Source organism: Daphnia pulicaria, chromosome 1 (assembly GCF_021234035.1).
Source record: "Daphnia pulicaria isolate SC F1-1A chromosome 1, SC_F0-13Bv2, whole genome shotgun sequence".
NCBI lineage: Eukaryota > Metazoa > Arthropoda > Branchiopoda > Diplostraca > Daphniidae > Daphnia > Daphnia pulicaria.
Genome location: NC_060913.1, coordinates 34335970 through 34354752, shown reverse-complemented (window position 1 = coordinate 34354752; position 18783 = coordinate 34335970). Strand labels below are relative to the sequence as shown.

Below are 18783 nucleotides of genomic sequence, written 5' to 3'. Positions count from 1 at the left end.
CTGAAAAAAGGGGGGTGTACCTAATAGTTTGGTGGGTACTGTATATCCCTGCAACGCGATTTTCAACCCACAGTCCCAGATTTCTCAGTCTTCGCCGAAACCTGAAAATGGAATTACTTGGTATACCACTACACTGCGACTGTGACTTCGGGGTGTTATGTTATTGTAACTGTCTCTGCGTTGTGTAAAATAAAGCAGTTTTCATTCTAATTTTACGAAATTTGCTCTAGAGACCATGAATCGGAAGGATTCTCGAATTGTGAACTTCCTCGAAAGCCCCATTGTTTACACCATTGTTATTGTGACTAGTTTTCAACCTCCTTTGATTGGCTGAAACCTCAATGAGGAGGAAGGAGTTCAGTGGTATGCAAGTAGCAGGAAAGACCTGGACAGTTTACTGGACAACAAAAGGTCAACAGCACACAAGGTATTGATTTAATAATAACTTTTAGTGGCTTAAAATTCTATTTTGACTGTATTTTCTGCAGCCATTGTGGAACGGTGGGAGAGGTCTGTGAGGGACGACCAAGAGGAATTAGAAAGAGCCAAACAGGCAGAAGAAAAACAATTGAGTGAAATTGGTAAAGAAACTAAGAAGGTGGAAGAAATGAAATCGATGCGAATGTGTCAAAAGAACGACCTAGACAATATGGATGAAGGCATGGCCTTGGTATAATCCGTTCTGTCTGTTAATTTAAAAATGTTATGTAACAACATTATTTGTATTTTTAATATCAAGGCTTGACGAGATATGGGAGCAGTAACAAAAGACCTGCTGAACATTCAGAAGTCTATAACTAGTTTAGAAGCGAATATTGAAAAAAAGAAGTGAAAGGCACAGCATTTTAAATAAATCAAAGGTAACCATTTAATTTGATTTAATTGATCTTATTCAGTTTCTTTAATTATTTTTGTTTCCCAAATAGATGGAAGATATCGTTATTTCGATGTCGCTTGGTAACATGGAAGACATTGGGCAAGATAGTAATATGCTACCGGAAGTATGAATAGCGAGTCTGTCACAACCAGTGGTAGCGATTCAGTTAGCATTCCACAAAAATCTCAAGAGATATATGAGAGAGAAGAAAGGTAAGTTGCCTGCACAACATTCGGGTGCAATTTCCGCTTTATTCTCTTTGTTTTTGATCTTATTTAGAATTGTTGTCGACTATTCTAATCTACCTGACAAGTATAAAAATCTTCTTGTATCGGATGAAATACGCCGTGAAGGTGATCTCCTAGAACGTCGCGTGAACGAGTTGAGCCGTACAGTTCAGCATATTTAAGCCCCTAATATGCGGGTACGTTGTTTTTTCTTACATTTTTCCGTGATCAACTTCTTGTTATGTTCATCTTTAGGCTGTGGAAAAATTAGACTTGGCAGGAGAAAAACTACAAGGGACCAACACAGAGTTTGAAAAGGCTCGCGCCAAAACCAAGAAAGCTCAACAGACATTTGAAAGAGTAAAACAAGAGCGCTTTGATCTCTTTATGTCTTGTTTGAACACGATTTGAATAAAATCGATGGCATTTATAATGTAAGCTTAAACCATTAATTTTTTAAAAGTCACCATATTTACCATTTTTTAAATTTTTGCCCGTCAGTCGTTGGCGAGGAACAATTTTGCTCAAGCCGTTTACCCCAGCCGTCAGAGCGCCCCTATCGGCCTGACGGTGCAATAGCGCAAAACCTCATTCGAGCTGCACCGTCAGCCTGACGGTGCAATAGAATTTTCGCCTACGCCGGATCTATGCAGACGCACCTACCCCCTATCACATCACAACACTGCCTAATTCCAGAATTCTTCCAAGAAAGCTCTGTGACTTAGCCGAAGGCCAACGCTTGCAACGCGAGCCCTAGTTATTTTTTTCAGCGTTGCCACAGAGCTAAGCTCCAACCACTACAGACTCCCTTTTAGTCCCAATTAACCCCACATTAACGTCCCAAATATCCCCTCTAAAACGCTTTTGGGAAAACTTGAATTATTAAACACATTTTTGAAGTAAGAAATTTTATTTTTGGGGGGATTAAAGATAAAAGCTGTATCTAAACTTTCGCTATTTCACTTTTCTTTTTAAAAAAATTTATAAATTTTTAGTAAAGTGAGAAAAGGAACGTATGAAAAAAGGGGGCCTTTCCTATTTTCCCTTTTCTTTCCTTGGGCCGATTCTCTGAAGATTTGGTCGAGAAAACAGTAAACAACAGGGGAAACATTTAAATTTAACAGATTTTATTTTAAATAGGTTACCAAAATTGTTACTAAAATGTAGCTTGTTCAATTACCTTTCACATTAAATTATTCCAAGTTTTCTTCTGTTAACTGGGAACGTTTCACGAATATTTTTTCGCGACACCCGGCGATAACTTTTTTCCCCTATTCGAATATCACTCAAGAGAAACAGGAACAAGAGGGAAGCATAGCGGATTCCACAGGGGTGCGTTCACAAACCAGGGGGGTACACGTCATGATCTTTCTCTATTTTAGATCCTCTTATTCTGTTTCAATTTTTTAGAATAAATTCCTATTCTGGTTTGAATGATTTCTTCGTAGCTAGCTTTATTACCAGCGGCTTCATTCCACAATAAGCCGAAATTATTGCGGAAATTCTCCGCGCCCGTCACGTCTTGTCACAAACTATTCTTATAGGTATAGTTTCCATCGAGTTCCATGGCATGTATTGATTTAAAACGTGTTTTCTTTTACATTTTTTTTTTAATTCAAAATTCGTCCTTGGCGAGAAGCAATCGATTTTGAACTTTCATGCGGTCCCAGAATGCCAATCGTCGTTCGAAAGGCATTTTGTCATTGACAAAGGTCGGTTGACTGTTGATGTTCAAGTAGCGCGTCTTTCCTTGCTCGACCGGCAGCCACTGGTCGTCAACGTGGTGACTTCGAGGAGCCCTGCATTGAATTTGAATATTTCAGTCCGGTATAGGATATATACTATAATCTAAATCTAATATATACCCATCTTTGGCAAAGGACGTCCATAAGTCGAGAAGAGTTTCCGACACTTTGACATCGTCTGGAGTGCTGATGAGAGGCAGGTATCCAGCGGTGAACATCAGAAATAGCTCGTCGGCGTGACACACTCCTAAAAGTACAGCATATTAATGCACGTTTTAATTAGTTAGAAAATAATGACTGAAGTACCGAAATCCATTTCAGGTGTAATTCCGACGAGTTGGGGAAAGGAAAACTGTCCGCGATGCGTGTAGAAATAATAAAAGGTCGGGTAATCGTTGAACTGGCTGAAAAGGTTGACGGAGTCGTCGGTGCATTTGAACAACCCGTAATCTGAAATGATCTATACACATCCGATTCAATTAAACAATCAGAAACATATTAGGCGCATAGAAATTAACATGACACAACCTGTTCGATCTGTTCCATTTGATCTTCGTAATTTTGTTGTTTGTCCAAGTATCGATCGTGGACCAGTTGGGCCATTTCGAGGCCGTCGGGCCGTTTTTCCATGTTGATCAAGAAGCTGAGCGTGCGGATGGGATCGTCTTTAAAGGCCTGCATGACTCGATTCCCACTGAGAAAGAAGGCTGCATGGCAATAATGGACATAATTCAATAAATTAATTTCACCAGCAGAAAATTGTGTCAAGATCAAATTGATTACACGAAGAGACGAGAGCTCCTTCATTGCGCACGACTCCGAGAATCAGCGGCACTTGGTTGAACTTTTTCTCCATGATGAGTTTCTCCGGCCGGGCCGGAACGAACGGCAATTTCCTTTCGCGATCAATCCGCGGCACGAAGGCCATTGGAAACATTCCGAATCCCTGTTTTAATATAAAAAAGAGAATAAATATTAAATACATAACACTTCTGCAATTATTTCATCAATACTAATTCCGGCAAGGCGATGTTCCGTCGGATTCCGACAATATCCTCGGCACTGCGCGTCCTCAGACATTGGAGTAACTCGCTGGAAGTGGCCGTCGGGCAATCCAGATGCTCGGCCAGAATTTTCGTGTATTCGCCGACGGGTGTGTCCAACACCCACGGACATTTCGCTGTCCCCGATTGAATGATGGCTCGATGAAAAAAGCCTTTTTTGAAAATTAGAATTGTTACGTTTAATCGAATTAAATTATTCCGGAGTTGGTAATCACCTTTGGAATATGGAGAGAGGACGTGAAAGTCGACGCTGGCACCACCTGCGCTCTCACCAAATATGGTTATCGAGTTTGGATCGCCACCAAAGTGGCCAACATGATCGCGCACCCATCTTGATAATAATAAAAATTCAATTCACATCAAATAAAACCAAGCGCGAGCTTTGAAATAAATTTGGCGGAAAATTATACCGCAAGGCCAACGACTGGTCGAGAAGTCCGTAATTTCCTGGGGCATCGACGTCTTCGGTGCTGAGAAAACCTGGAAATTTTTTTCAAAGAATGTTAAAAACTCGATAGACAGCTCCGGATGTATTTATCTAAAATTCCAATTTAAAAATTGCGATACTCACCGAGAGGTCCCAGTCGGTAGTTGAAAGTCACCAGGACGACGTCACGATCGAGGATGTAACCGGGTCCGAACCTGTCGTTCTCACCGTTGCCGCTTCCCATGTAGAAAGCCCCGCCATGAATCCACACCATCACCGGGAGAAGATGACGATCGCTGCCGGCCGTCTTCAGCTATAAATTTGAAATTAAAAAGCGCGGGATTTAATTTAAATTTGAAAATCAGGACAACCTGGGGGGAAAAAAAACATGTTGGCCTATTTTTACTTGCGGTGTGTAGACGTTCAGGTAGAGACAATCTTCCTGTCCGTGGACAAAACCATCGGCCATGATGGAATTGAATTGCGTACAAATGGGCCCTTCGCGACTGGCGTCCAGCACTTCATCCCAGGACTTGGCTGGAATAGGATCCTTTTTTGTATAAGGAATGCAATTTAGAGCTCATGTTTTTACAGTGAAATGAATTGAATATACTTACTTTGAAGCGGAGATCTCCAACAGGTGGCAGCGCATACGGAATGGCTCTGAAGGCGTGAAACTTTCGACCGGACGCCGACGACAATTGGGAACCGACTAACCGGCCCAGCGTCGGAATGTCAACCACCGGCTGCTGCTGCTGCTCTCCGGCAGATGAAAAATTTGAAAGAATCGCCATGAGAAGCGTGATGAATAGGGACTGAAATTTTAGCGCTCTCATTTCTTCTTACCTTATTTTACAGTTGAATCAAAACAATTGAATCAAACAAATTTTCGCTTGTAAAATAATAAATGAGCGAGTGTGGGAAAAACTCGTTGGGCGTGTGGGCTAAGCAGTGCACACTGTGCGCTGTATCCAAGACGAAACTGCCCTTGACGGGACCTTCGATAAACGCCCCGCAACAACCAGACGATAAAAGTCTTTTATTTATTTATTTATCTTTTATTAAAAGATAAATGAACATTTTGATAATTTGGGTTTTGTTTTGATGGGATAACAATTCACGGGGAACGAGCTATTGCCGTGCTAGGTTTGACATAAAAGGACTTCGGAGCGGGCGTGGGAACTTCAACGGCGAGCGATAACGCAATTACGTAACAAATAAAGCGCGCTAAACTGTAAACTACATTGCCATGTTGTCAATTAATCCTCCTTTAAGTAATATTTATTTAACAAAATTGACACTGCAATAACTCTCTAAATCGATTAATTCAATGACGCAACAGTCGATACAGATTTATTTTCTCTCAGTAAAAAATTCTACATTTTAGGAAATTGTTTGATATTATTTAGTACCCTAATAGAACCGTTTCGTGCTGCATTGACACGTATTTTATACAGCCCCACTTTGAGTTGATTACAATTCTTCTTTGACTGATGGGACGTTAGAATAAGAATTTAATAACGAACGCCAAAAGTCGAGTCCTGATTGAAACGGCATCTCGCCGTTAATTAAAACCGGACTCTCCAAATTGATTTGGAGGTAACGGGGCTGTGGCTGAGTCGTCGGAAGCCAATGGCCGATCACTTCCTCGCTTTGCGGTACTCTATGAATGCCAATATTTTAAAATGTAGTTGAAGTAAAATAATTAAATTGACTTATACCCATTGGCTGCGAAAGAAGTCCACAAATCGAGCAGCATTTTCGAGGCTTTAATGTCGTTGGCATCGGTCGTTGGTGGAATGAAATTGCTGGTGAACATCAACATGAGTTCGTCAGAGTGACTCACACCTGGCAAATAACAAGGATATTATTTATAAATCATTTAATAATTTTTGTGTTTCAATTCACCAAAATCTATGTCGTCGGGCACGCCCAACATTTGGGTAATGGAATGTTGGCCCTTGTGCGCATAGTTGTAGTAGTAAACCGGCTGGCCGTTGTATTGGCTGAAAACTTTGACCGAATCGTCGATGCATTTGAAGAAACCGACATCCGATGCCATCTGGCCATTTGAAATGAACGAAAATAATTCATTTCTAGGAGTCATTTGCTACTTTTTAAAATGTCAAACCTTTCCGTATTGTGTCACAAAGTCGTCGTCGCTTTCCGAGGTGCCGAAATAGTGATCGTACGCCTTCTGAGCTATTTCGCGCCCGTTCTTTTGCTTTTCCATGCCCATGGCATGAGCCAGACAATTGAGCGGATCTTTTTTTAAAACTTCCAGATTTTTGCCGTCGATTGAGGCCAGACCTTGTCGTTCAGATCATTTATCAAATTAAATGGAAAAAATAATTTAAATAAATAAATAATAAATAAATAAAAGATTCAATAAATAATAATAATTTTGAAAATAATGATAATAAATAAATAAAATGTTTTTACTTGCAGAGAAAAGAGATCCCTCGTCTTTAGTCAGGCCAACAATCATTGGCACTTGATTGAACTGTTTGCGTGACACAAGTACTTCCGGATCGTCCGGAAGGAATGGCGAGTCTCGCTCGGAGTCGATGCGCGGTCCGAAAGCGACGGGGACCAAACTCAATGCCTTTCGTTTATAGAAATTATTAATACAAAATTTTAAACTGTCGGAAACAATATTTTCATTGAATTTCTACGTACAATCGGGATCACTAATTTTCTCTTGAATTCCAGAATTTTGGCAGCTTCCATGTTTCTCAGGCAGGCTAATAACTCCCGGGAGTTTGATGTTGGGCAATTCAAATCTTCGGCTAGAAGTCGCGTGTATTCCCCGACACTTTTTTGGATGGCCCACGGACAACCGGGGGCTCCAGATTGAGAAATGGCGCGATGGAATAACCCTATGAAAGTATTTGTAATAGAAAATCAATAATTAATCATTAAAAATTTTTTTTTAAGGTTAAATGTAGGCAGTTATGCCATATAATAGGAGAGAAGATATCGCTAACAAATGAGAAGATTCAATAAAATAATATCTACAATAATTTTGCCTTTGGAATGTGGAGATAGTACTTGAAACTGGACGCTGGCGCCGCCAGCGCTTTCTCCGAAAATGGTAATCGAGTCTGGATTGCCTCCAAAATTGGCGATGTGATCTTTCACCCACCTGACCAAATAACGTATAAAATTCCACGAGTAACAATACATTTAAGTCAATTAAAACATGAATTATGCTGTTTGATTTTTTTTATGTTTCAATTTTATCGTACTTAATCGCCAGTGTCTGATCTAGAAGTCCATAATTTCCGGGGGCTTCCTTGTCTTCCGTACTCAAGAAACCTGATTTAAAAAAAAAATGGTAATTCATATAACTAATTGGTCTAATTCATTTTCATTTTTTTTAGTCTAATATTTAATTTACCAAAAGGTCCAACACGGTAATTGATGGTCACGAGGACGACGTCTCGATCGAGAATTTTTCCCGGACCATAAAAATCCGTTTCGAAATTGCCACTGCCCGCCGAAAACCCACCACCGTGAATCCAGACCATGACCGGCAAGGCATTTTCAATTGCATCATTTATCTATTACAGCATCAGAAAAAATCAAAATGAATTAATTCGATCAATTCCGTTGATCCGTTATTAAATTTGATTTGACCAATTTGATTTAATACCTTGTGGGTGTAGACATTCAGCACCAGGCAATCTTCTTGGCCGACCTGGGTGAGACCGGTAAGCAAGTCGTTTTGGAGGCATGTGGGACCTTCCTTGGTCGCATCCAACACACGTCCTGTCCAAGGTTTAGCCGCAATTGGGTCCTGAAAAATGTACCCGAAGGTTTTTAAAAAAATAGCAAAATATCTCTTTTCAAAAATTATTATTGCAAATTTGACAAATATATAATTTAAAAGTTATTCTATACGTACACTGAAGCGCAGGTTTCCAACGGGTGGCTCAGCGTAAGGAATGCTTCTGAAAGCGTGAAAATTTCGACCGGATGACGACACCATTTGAGATCCTCGAAGTCCACCAAGGGCTGGAATATTGACGATGGGTTCCTGTTGCGCTCGGCATTGTAAAATCACACAACAACAGCAGACAGACAGCAAACTCAAAATGGTACAGGATTTCATTTTTAGACTCTGATATATGTTTAGAGTTTAGACTATATACGCTGTGTCCCACCGAACGACGATTGAGCTAACTGCTATCTTTATATAAGTGCTGCGTCGCCGACTCGCCGTTCGAGTGTTACATCAATGTACCAGAAACTGAACCGCGTCACTATCTGTGTAACGGCACAAGAGTTACACTTTCATTTTTGAATGCTTGAGGGTCTACTTGTAATCCAATATCCTGAAGAGATAGCTATATAGTTGTATAATATAGCCGCTGTGAAGTGATATAAATCCATCTTCCTTTTTGGACATTGTGGCTGAATGAGGAAGTTGTCTATTATACGTGTACATTGGTTGTTCTTTAATTTTGTTTCAATGAAATAAAACATGTTGGAGTTTCAATAAATGTGACAGTAGCCTAGTTAAATAAATAACATTGGCCTGTAAATTTGAGGTTTTTATTCATTTTTTATTTTATTAAATGATTTTTTTTTATTGTGCAAAAAGATGACGACTCCAGTCATTTATATCCCAATTAAATGAGTTGCGATCGAAGGGCATAGGACGCTGACAATGGTTGCACTGAATTAAACTGAAAAAGATATAAATAATTTTACTATTATTAAAGAAAGTACAAATTCATTATCTGAAAATCTATTATATCATCTTGGACACCATTTTAATGTCAATTAAATATTTAAAAAAAACATGTGAATTTTGTTGTTTGTGAACAGCGGCATAAATTCATCGCCATGATCAGCCAAAACACCTTGCCTACTTGATACAATATCGTTTCAATTTGTGTCGTGATGACGCGATTGACGATTTACTGATGTTTATTCTCTCGCTCCGTCATTAGAACACGTTATATAACGCCTGTCGTATTTGTTATTTTGTTTTAGTGGACGAACGGTCGTGGGGGGGGGGGGGGGACCGTTTCAGATTTTTTGCCTCTCGATTGGTTATTTAAATAACTATTTGCAAAGTATTGCAAAATTTTCTGTTATTAGATATTAGTATATTACGTATACACCGAATTCTGAGTGCAACATATTTGCCAACTACTAATTTATTACCAATCATTTCTCTTCTCGTCTACATTCGAAAAATATTGGAATAATAACTGCATGCTTATTAATATAGGCAGTAAAAGTATCGTGCGTTGACACGCATCACAGCTCCACTCGGAAATCCATTACAATTCCTCTTTGACTGGGGCGTCAGAGTAGGGACCCAATAAAGAGCGCCAAAAGTCGAGTTTTGAATGAAACGGCATCTCGCCGTTGATTAGAGATGGACTCTCCAAGTCGATTTGGAGATAACGGGGTTGTTGGTGAGTCGTCGGAAGCCAATGGCCCATAATTTCCTCACTTTGCGGTGCTCTATGAATGCAAATATGCGACAGAATGCAAATAATTAAACACAAGACGCAATCATTTGAATTAAAAACAATCGGAAGAATCAAATGCATAGCTTACCCGTTCGATGCAAACGATGTCCACAAATCGAGGAGCATCTTTGAGACTTTGATGTCATTGGGATCGGTCATCGGAGCAATCATTTTGCTATTAAACATCAACAAGAGTTCGTCGCCGTGGCTAGCGCCTATCATAGACATTTAGGGATTAATTAGTCTGCATCTCAAATTTATTTGAATTTAATATTTGAATCAAGTTACCGAAATCCATATCCGAAAGGCCATTAAACATTTTAACAAGGGAATTCTGACCGTGATGAGCATAGTGGTAGTAGTACACGGGGTGGTCGCTGTATTCGCTCAGTAATTTAACGGAGTCGTCGACGCATTTGAAGAAACCGATATCCGATGTCAGCTTTGATTCAATGAAATAAAATGAGTCAAATTCTTAGCGTAAGAATTTGTTGTCAGTTCAGACCTCTCCGTATTGCGTCACCATGTCGTTATTTTCCTTGCTGACGAAATAGTGATCGTGGGCCTTCTGAGCGATTTCCAGTCCGTTCTTGTGCTTTTCCATGCCAATCGCATAAAGCACACCAGTAACGGGATCCTTTTTGAACAATTCCAAAAGTTGGCCCCCGTCGGTAGCCAGACCTTTATTGACAAGTCATCAAATTGTTATGAACGTAACTGAAAATATAATAATTTTCTTTACAAAAATAAAAAAAAAAGTTTATACTTGCAGCAAAAAGGCCCCCTTCATCTTTAGTGAGACCAGCAATAATTGGCACGTGATTGAACTGTTTGCTTGACATCAGGTTTTTCGGACTGTCCGGAAGGAAGGGCGAGTCTCGCTCGGAGTCGATGCGCGGTCCGAAAGCGACGGGGTACAAACCCAATGCCTTTATTTCAAATTGTAATAAATTTTATTTAAAAATGCAACTCGTGAAATGTTAAAAAATAAATAAATAAATAAATTATTATTTTTATTACGATTGGGATCATTAGCTTTTTTCTAGATTCCATAATTTGTTTAGCGTCCGTATTTCTCAGACAGGCAAGCAACTCCCGAGAGTTTGATGTTGGGCAATTCAAATCTTCTGCCAGAATGCGAGTATATTCTCCAACACTGTGTTGTATTGCCCAAGGACAACCGGTGGCTCCAGATTGGGCGATAGCGCGATGGAACAATCCTAAAAATCAGATAAAAAATATTCAAAAATATAAGCTAATATTTCCAATGAATAATTAACAATAAATCATTAAAATTGAAGTTATGTACGGTTATGCCAATATATGGCGATAAAATATCGCAGCAAAAAATTTGAAGACAATCATTTTAACAATAATTTTGCCTTTTGAATGTGGTGACAGTACTTGGAACTGGACGCTTGCGCCGCCAGCGCTCTCTCCGAAAATGGTAATCGAGTCTGGATTGCCTCCGAAATTAGCAATGTGATCTTTAACCCACCTGAAGATTAAGCATTTCAACAAATGAAAATTTCGGAATTCAAAAATTAAAAAAGGTTAGATTTTAAAATCTGATTTGATACTTGATTGCCAGCGACTGATCGATGAGCCCATAATTTCCAGGGGCTTCCTTATCTTCCGTGCTCAAGAAACCTGAATTTTTTTTAAATTGTCGGTGAATTGATTGAGTTATTATTGAAGTTGATTGAATAACCAAAAGGTCCTAAACGGTAATTGATCGTCACAAGAACGACGTCTCGATCGAGAATGTGGCCAGGACCATAAAAATCTGTTTCCGAATTTCCACTTCCTGCAGTAAAGCCTCCGCCATGAATCCATACCATGACTGGCAAGGCATTTTCAATTGCATTAGTCTATGCATCAGAAATAGGTAAGAATATCCCCGTTACAATGACTCGATATTGGGTTTTTGAAAATTAGTTTATATATAGTATCTCCCAGCATTAATTATTTACGTTATGAGTGTAGACATTTAGCACCAGGCAATCTTCTTGTCCAGCAGTGATGCCGGAGAGCAAGTCATTTTGAAAACATGCCGGACCTTCCTTGGTTGCATCCAACACCCCTGTCCAAGGTTGAGTCGGGATTGGGTCCTGAAAAATGAAATTAAAAAAATGAATTCGAATGTAGAAAAAATAGTTAGTACCCTATGATCCACATTCTATTAGATCTAATCCATTTAAACGAAAAAGCTGTATGCTGTATGTTGTACTTTGACCGGGTTAGGTCACAGGTGGGCAAATTGTTGTGTCCTGGTTGTTGAAAATTTCTCAAGAAATAAAATCTGTAGAGTGCGTGAGGCTATTTAGCTAATAGGTTTCAGTTCCGCCTTTGGTTGATTATCTCTGCATTTTACGCTTGACGCATCGTGTGCTTTATAAGCATGTAAAAAAATTGTCAATCTCCATTAAAACATGTGTCAGCTGACCTTGAAACGAACCTCTTCAACGAATAAGACCATAGGAGGAATGCCTAAAAATATAAGAAGCGTGAATTAATTCTACCAGATGACGACACATAATCTAAGATCACAAAAGTCGTTTCATCATCCCCCCCCCCCCAAAAAAAAAAAATGCAATTCACGATCTTACAGTCACGCGCAATGCGCAATTGCATCTATCAAACTAAATAAAAATCTCCATACTACCAACTACGTAATTATAATTTTTGAATTATACGGCTCTGACAAAAATAAAAATTCGTGAACTCTATCAAACATTTGGTTGATGTTTATTAGTATATTCCATCTGCACACTAACATAATTTTGTTTGTATTTAATTCTATGATTACAACCGATAATAATCGAAATTCTACCTCAACAAAAAAAATATTTTCTTTAATTAAAAAAAGATGTTGAATGAATTTTGATTTTCTTCTTATGGGTTATGGCTTATCAAACTATGCACGTGCACGTTCAAAAAGAAATCTCTGGTTTTGTAATCGCAAGCAACGTGAACTTTGAACGTGTTCTGTTTTCAAAACAAAACTTTTAGCATCTGATCAATGACCCTCTGAACGAAAACAAGCGATTCGTTTGACTGATATGCTGGATAGTGACAGCTTTTGAGCGCGGTTAATTTAAATCTTAGGGCGCGTTCAATTTAAATCCTAGCGCGCGTTTAAGTCGCACTCAATCTCATTTTTCTTAGAAGGGCAATGCCAAATGATTCTATCCCTTGGGCAACACTTCCTCGAATTTCTCTGACCCTGAGGGGCTACCATAAAATTTCACGAACACACTGATGGACGCTTCAATGGACCTGCATGGGAAATTATACTTGCACCGACAATCAAAATAGCAAGCAGACCGTTGCGGTTTCCCGCTGACCAAAACTTTATGTATTCTTTAAAATCCAATGCAAGGATTCAGCAAATTATGAACATACCCTGAAGCGCAGGTTCCCAACGGGTGGCTCGGCGTAGGGAATGCTTCTGAAAGCGTCAAACTTCCGACCGGATGATGACACCATTTGAGATCCTCGAAGTTGGCCGAGGGCTGGAATATTCACCGTGGGTTCCTGATCCGCTCGGCATTGTAAAATCACACAGCAGACAGACAGAAAACTCAAAATGCTACAGGCTTTCATTTCTAGACTGTATATAGACTTTTCCACAGGTTGTGTCTCTTTATATAGTCTTGTCCGCTTTTCCAGTTTGTCTCGAATGATTCACTAATAAGGAACTACATCCCGCTTAGTCCTAACCAGCAGTCAAAACAACAGCCGAATAAAGCTGTTTTCATTTTCGATTGCTCCAAAGTATACTGCTGCACAAGTGGTGTACAAAAACAGTCTGTTGATAGTATAAGGTCGATTTTTAATAAAAACCATGTAGTACTCGCTAAAAACTCGTCTCCTGCAGATGGCCGAATACTAGAAAATGTTTTGTACAGCCGACGTAAAACAGACCATTGCTAAACAAATGTCCTTAGACTTTTCGTCTGTCTTGTTTTGTCCAAAAAAATAAAGGCTAAATATAGCGTTATTAGGAAGAAACCAAGAAAGAATCCTTGATGGTATTCGAACCAAACCCTGGCTAGACACCAGTCAAGACGATAAAACGCCCCCTAATTAAAATCCCCAGAAAACGGGTAAGAAAAAATCTGGTCTCAATGTTGGTTTTCTAAAAAAAAAAAAAAAGGAACTGACGGTAAACTCTCAACGCCCTTTTTAAAAAAAACTGCGCATTTTTATTCCCTTATATTTTTAATGGCAATTTTCTAATAATGCTTTGTAGGGATGAATAACTTTAATTTGAGTTTAAAACATAACACTGACAGAATTTAATAATTATAAACACTATAGCCGTAATTTCTTTCATACGTTTAATAATACGTCACAAAACAAACAGCCATGAAGTATGAAGAGATTGATTTGACGTCACAATGACACATATAAAAATAAAAAAAAAATCACAAAATCAGTAAGACTTTCCATTCGATTAGCCTTATACGGCCTTATATGCATATGGGATAATAGCTACATGGCAGTCCAAGTTTCGTATAGATTGCAACGTGTAAAGCTCCCCTCGGAATTGAAAAATGGATGGACTCTCAAACAGTTGGTTGATATTTTTATTATTCCATTCATACTATAAGTTACTAACATAATTTAGTTATAATATTATCTAACGATAATCGAAAAATAAAATAAAAATGATTGAATGAATTTTGATTTTCTTATTCTTTAGTGTTATAACCGAGTTACCACGGTTCATCAAACCATGAGCGTGCACGGACAAAAAAGAAATCTCTGGTTGTGTCAAGGGTTGTGTAATCGCGAGCAACGGAAAAACGTGCATGTTTTGTTTTCAAAAACAGGACTTTCATTTCGATATCTCAATTATGGAACGCCATAGGGACAAAAAATTAACTGCTCCAAAGTAAGCATTAATTTTGTGCTCTCCAAAAATAAGTGCTCAAAATTTAGTGCTCTCTGGCATCCGCCCTCTAGCGGGCGGTTCCAAATTTTTCGCTATCAATGAAAATATTGACAATGGAATATCAATTAAAATCTAATTTTCGAATACATCAGCGTCGATCAGCGTCTTGCCCCATCACCTCCGCCACCACCCTTCTGTCCTGTGATTTTTGTCGTGTCTTTTTATGATTCCATCTTTGTCGAAAGTAATCTTCGTGCTAGTACTTCGTCGATACTTTTTCTTCTTCCCCAGCAGAAGTAACAATATTAGTTAGTCCTGGCATGTTCCGATGTTCGGCATCGCCGGAATCCGGAATGGATGACGGATTTCAGGATTCTCGGAAGACATAAGGGGTTGCCGGGTTGGCAAAGGTGATGAGGCAAGAAAAAGGGCAAGCATTCGAATTTAGAAATCCCATAGTTAAGCTAAACATTGGATTTTAATCGATAGCTTCTAACTCCTCTCACAAGCAGGCGGAGAAACGAAATATTTTGAACCGCCCGCTAGAGGGCGGATGCGAGAGAGCACTAAATTTTGAGCACTTATTTTTGGAGAGCACAAAATTAATGCTTACTTTGGAGCAGTTAATTTTTTGTTCCTATGGCGTTCCATACTCAATGACCCTTTGCCTATACTCATAAGCAAGTGAGTTGTTTGATAGTTGAGCTGGAAGATAGTGACAGCATTTTGAGCGGCTATAATTAATTCTTTGTGCGTTTCAGTTGCACTCTAATCTGATGACTCTCATTTTTCTTGAAAGCTAACTATAATTTTAAAAAAAAGTGATGAGGCGACTGTAGTACAACTCTCCCCTATATTTGACGTTAGTTAGCTTTCAAGAAAAATGAAATGCTAAGAAAATGAAATGCTGTCACTATTGACGTAACAATGACACAGGCACAAAAAATCATAAGTATCAGTAAAACTCTCTACATTCGATTAGTCTAGTATTTGGGATAATAATGCTATAAAGGCAAGCGAAGTTTCGAGCATTATTGAGACGCACATCAGCTCCCCTCGGAATTGATTACAACGAAAAGGGTGGTCAGTATGATGGCGATTTCCCCGTCCGAATTGCGGAGAAAATGTGTTATTCAACTTCCTGACTGCTACAGACAAAAGTTTCAATATTATTCGAAAATTCGTACAATTTCTACACATAAAACAACGCAATTTGAATTACTTCGTTTTTTGTACTGTCTGAATGACATGCGTAATTCATTAAGTGCGTGGCAGGGCCAACACACTAAATAAAAACTTCCTTCTTTTGTTTTTAAATAGCAAGGAGAGAGAGCATCCGCCGCTGTGTGTGTGCGTACTAAGTGTTGATATAACATATGTTATAGTTAATGCAACACTTTTAACAACAATGTTGGGTGGATACACTGGGGATGCCAATACCCAATTCTAGCCAGGATATACAGATCTGAATCTAGCACAAATATCCCTCACATAGACGCACTTCTCAAGAGGTTGCCCATATGATGCACCCGGCGGTGTATCACGACAAGGACAACATTGTAGATTCAGGCGGAAACCATGCGTTATGATCACTGAAGATATTCGACTAGCCCGTATAGAGCCAGCACCCAACTTATGTAGCACACTTTCATTCAACACGACGGAACAAGGCATTCAACCCAACTGAATGAGTGCGCAAATAAGGGCACTTTGCTCTGTCATCAGAACAGCGCCAGTTTCCCATCATCCCGCATTTCATTCGCCTTTTGCGCTGAGGAATATTGGACCGATCCCAATATCGACGCAAACGTCCCCCCAGCCACCCTCCCGAGTTCCCTCTCCAGCAACAAGTCACGGGGTCCAAGAATCTTTCATCTGACGCCACAATGGCGCCAGAGCGGGTGTATAACCAACCAACAATTCCCACCAGGGGGTTCGAACCCTGATCCCTAGGTGCACCACTGCACCGGTTCCTACATGACGCCTTAACCAAAACACCCAATCACCCACTAATAACAATTGAAAAAGAAAATATTTTTTAAAAATGTATTTGTTTTTTGGTCTTAAATTGGCGGGAGATTTCAAATCGTCAAAAGCCCAGACCGATTACTTAAAACTGCTGGACGACATCACGACAACGACGCCCTTTATCTGAAATATTTCGACTTGAAACAAGATTACTAGGAGTTGTTGCGAACTGACCGGTGGCCGGTCAGAACTGGGTAGACAGAAGTATTTTAGAAAACACTCGGGTTGAATTCAGTAGCTATTGAACCCGTTTGCATGTTTCAATTGGGCACTTCAAATAGGCATGCCCCCTGCCACCAAATAACGCGGATGTTCTAAATGTTTGATCACTCTAATTTACTAATTCAAATAATGCAGATTAGAACGCCTATCAGATGTTAGACGCAATTCATCCAGAGCAGCCGACGAAATTGAGAGTAATCCATCAGCATGCTCATGCCCATTTGTTAATATGGATCAAATCAGAGTTCCGCTTAATTGAATGCATGCGCAGAATACAGAATATATCGCAATCCAAACCGTTTCGATGATAAAATTTTGATGGGACACTTAGACTTTAAAGAACAAGTTTCGATAATTGTTACGGCAAGATGTAGACATGCAGAAAATCAAATGGAACGGTTCAAATGCTTTTCGAAACAATTCACAGGCAATAAAAAAATGAGAGACGAGGGAGATGTGGAGATCCAGCTAATGTGTGATAGCTCAATGGACATGATGGAGGGCGATGCCTTACGAAGCGGAAGAAGGGATGCAACAAAACCAGGTCCTAAAATTTCCAAAACAGTACGTCAAAGATATTATCAAGATGATATACACCACTTAGAATATCATCGGAAGAAGAAAACGTTCGAGCTCAACAAAATGGGTCGCTTCAATCCGCCTTAATCTTACAACTAACTCAAAGAGATCAATATAAAAAAGAGAAACAAGGCCCAGTTAAAGGAAGACAACTTGTGCAATTATACAAGTTATTCTGGAAATTTTATTGAAAACAAATTCGTAAGATCAAAGTATTAAGAAAATGGTAAATTTCTTAATACGCAAGACGAGACGGGAGACGTTTTTCACGAACTTTTCCAATCGTTGTTGGTTTTGTTACCGGGCGATAATTGCTGGACCCCACAACTGCTTATCAAAGAAGTTTTTCGTGTTTTTCACAAAAGGAATTAGTTTTCACCGAAGAATGAAAGGAAACAGTAATGCTGAAAAAGCACTCGGACTTTAACCTTGATACAAATACAAAAGATTAATCTCGATTTCAAATGTAATCTTCCCATCAGCAGTCGTATTAAATTAATCCACTTACTTTTTTGCATTATTACGTACGTAACAGTAACAACAGTTTTCATCAACTGTCACCCACCTCGGCCAACTCCGCTGCAACTTCCAAAACAACGTCAGACAGAAAACGGAATGTTGAGTGTTTGAAATACACGTTTCACTAATAATGATTAAGTTCATTAATTACCTTATCGTTTCGCGATGAAAAAGTCAATTTATAAGTGGAATTTTCGGAGGACTCCGCGGACGACCCGTTAATGCACATCCACGACAAAGAAATTTTACAATCATTAGGTGAACCAATTGGTTTCGGTGTGGTGGAGAATACGGATTTCCAAGTCTAATTTGTTGACAAAGAATCATGAAGAAAACGGAATTATCAGAATAACAATGTTTTAAAATACAAATTAACATTACCTCAGTCAACCAGATGGTAATATTATATCGACTTGCTGAGGCGAGGTAAATCCCATCGGGGGTAAACGAGAGACAAGATACTGAACCCGAATGCCCACGGAGAAATTTCAGAATTTTTTTTCGTCCCTTTCCAAAGGATTCCAAATGCAGATCGATCCATCTGTACATCCACTGGAAAAAAAAAACAAATAATGGGGTGACACAATCAAGCGTCATTATGCAAATGTTGTCAATAATAAAAACGACCGTATTATTCCGGAAAGTGATGTTAGAGTGAAATTATGTTGATGTTGAGTGAAATTAGAGTCAGTTCGTCGAGACTATA

The 18783-nt window shown here is 39.2% G+C and overlaps 3 protein-coding genes and 1 long non-coding RNA gene across 9 annotated transcripts in view; 1 reads left to right on the top strand and 3 right to left on the bottom strand.

Moving 5' to 3' along the window:
* The window catches only part of LOC124320546, a 467022-nt gene that overhangs the window by 253699 nt on the left and 194540 nt on the right, over positions 1-18783 (bottom strand). The gene's annotated exons all lie outside the window — the stretch shown is intronic.
* On the top strand, positions 55-3287 carry LOC124320566. Its single transcript, XR_006913980.1, has 9 exons — positions 55-427; positions 489-670; positions 740-860; positions 927-1089; positions 1157-1301; positions 1360-1538; positions 1606-2648; positions 2744-3102; positions 3171-3287. It is a non-coding gene; the product is annotated as an uncharacterized LOC124320566 (long non-coding RNA).
* Positions 2661-5325, bottom strand: LOC124320537 (venom carboxylesterase-6-like). 2 transcript variants are annotated; one of them, XM_046783359.1, is made up of 12 exons: positions 5187-5324; positions 4958-5095; positions 4747-4890; positions 4485-4653; positions 4324-4393; positions 4129-4244; positions 3863-4065; positions 3633-3795; positions 3378-3556; positions 3156-3309; positions 2970-3096; positions 2661-2903 (listed from the first exon to the last, which is right to left on the bottom strand). In XM_046783359.1, the coding sequence occupies exons 3-12, from the start codon at positions 4807-4809 to the stop codon at positions 2720-2722; spliced, it is 1428 nt and encodes a 475-aa protein (XP_046639315.1). In that variant the 5' UTR covers positions 4810-4890; positions 4958-5095; positions 5187-5324; the 3' UTR covers positions 2661-2719. The 2 variants fall into 2 exon arrangements, with proteins under 2 accessions (XP_046639315.1, XP_046639314.1); XM_046783358.1 differs by having other exon boundaries at positions 4958-5325.
* On the bottom strand, positions 5678-13670 carry LOC124320540 (venom carboxylesterase-6-like). Of its 4 annotated transcripts, none has more exons than XM_046783363.1 (11): positions 13235-13670; positions 7996-8139; positions 7741-7903; positions 7589-7658; positions 7370-7485; positions 7020-7219; positions 6783-6945; positions 6472-6650; positions 6249-6402; positions 6062-6188; positions 5678-6003 (listed from the first exon to the last, which is right to left on the bottom strand). In XM_046783363.1, the coding sequence occupies exons 1-11, from the start codon at positions 13433-13435 to the stop codon at positions 5814-5816; spliced, it is 1707 nt and encodes a 568-aa protein (XP_046639319.1). In that variant the 5' UTR covers positions 13436-13670; the 3' UTR covers positions 5678-5813. The 4 variants fall into 4 exon arrangements, with proteins under 4 accessions (XP_046639319.1, XP_046639320.1, XP_046639321.1 ...); XM_046783364.1 differs by lacking the exons at positions 7589-7658; positions 7741-7903; positions 7996-8139 and adding exons at positions 11410-11479; positions 11541-11700; positions 11803-11940 and having other exon boundaries at positions 13235-13664; XM_046783365.1 differs by lacking the exons at positions 6062-6188; positions 6249-6402; positions 6472-6650; ... (4 more) ...; positions 7741-7903; positions 7996-8139 and adding exons at positions 9918-10044; positions 10118-10271; positions 10335-10510; ... (4 more) ...; positions 11541-11700; positions 11803-11940 and having other exon boundaries at positions 13235-13655.

Bases quoted from the DNA above. Each gene is read 5' to 3' on its own strand.
- LOC124320537 (XM_046783358.1), bottom strand. From the start codon at position 5,176: ATGAGAGCGCTAAAATTTCAGTCCCTATTCATCACGCTTCTCATGGCG. The intron at 4,245-4,323 runs GTATAATTTTCC...ATTATTATCAAG, and splicing joins GACCAGTCGTTGGCCTTGCG to ATGGGTGCGCGATCATGTTG. The intron at 3,097-3,155 runs GTACTTCAGTCA...CTGTACTTTTAG, and splicing joins TACACCTGAAATGGATTTCG to GAGTGTGTCACGCCGACGAG.
- LOC124320540 (XM_046783362.1), bottom strand. From the start codon at position 8,454: ATGAAATCCTGTACCATTTTGAGTTTGCTGTCTGTCTGCTGTTGTTGT. The intron at 8,140-8,247 runs GTACGTATAGAA...TACATTTTTCAG, and splicing joins TTGGAAACCTGCGCTTCAGT to GACCCAATTGCGGCTAAACC. The intron at 6,651-6,782 runs GTAAAAACATTT...CTGAACGACAAG, and splicing joins GGGATCTCTTTTCTCTGCAA to GTCTGGCCTCAATCGACGGC.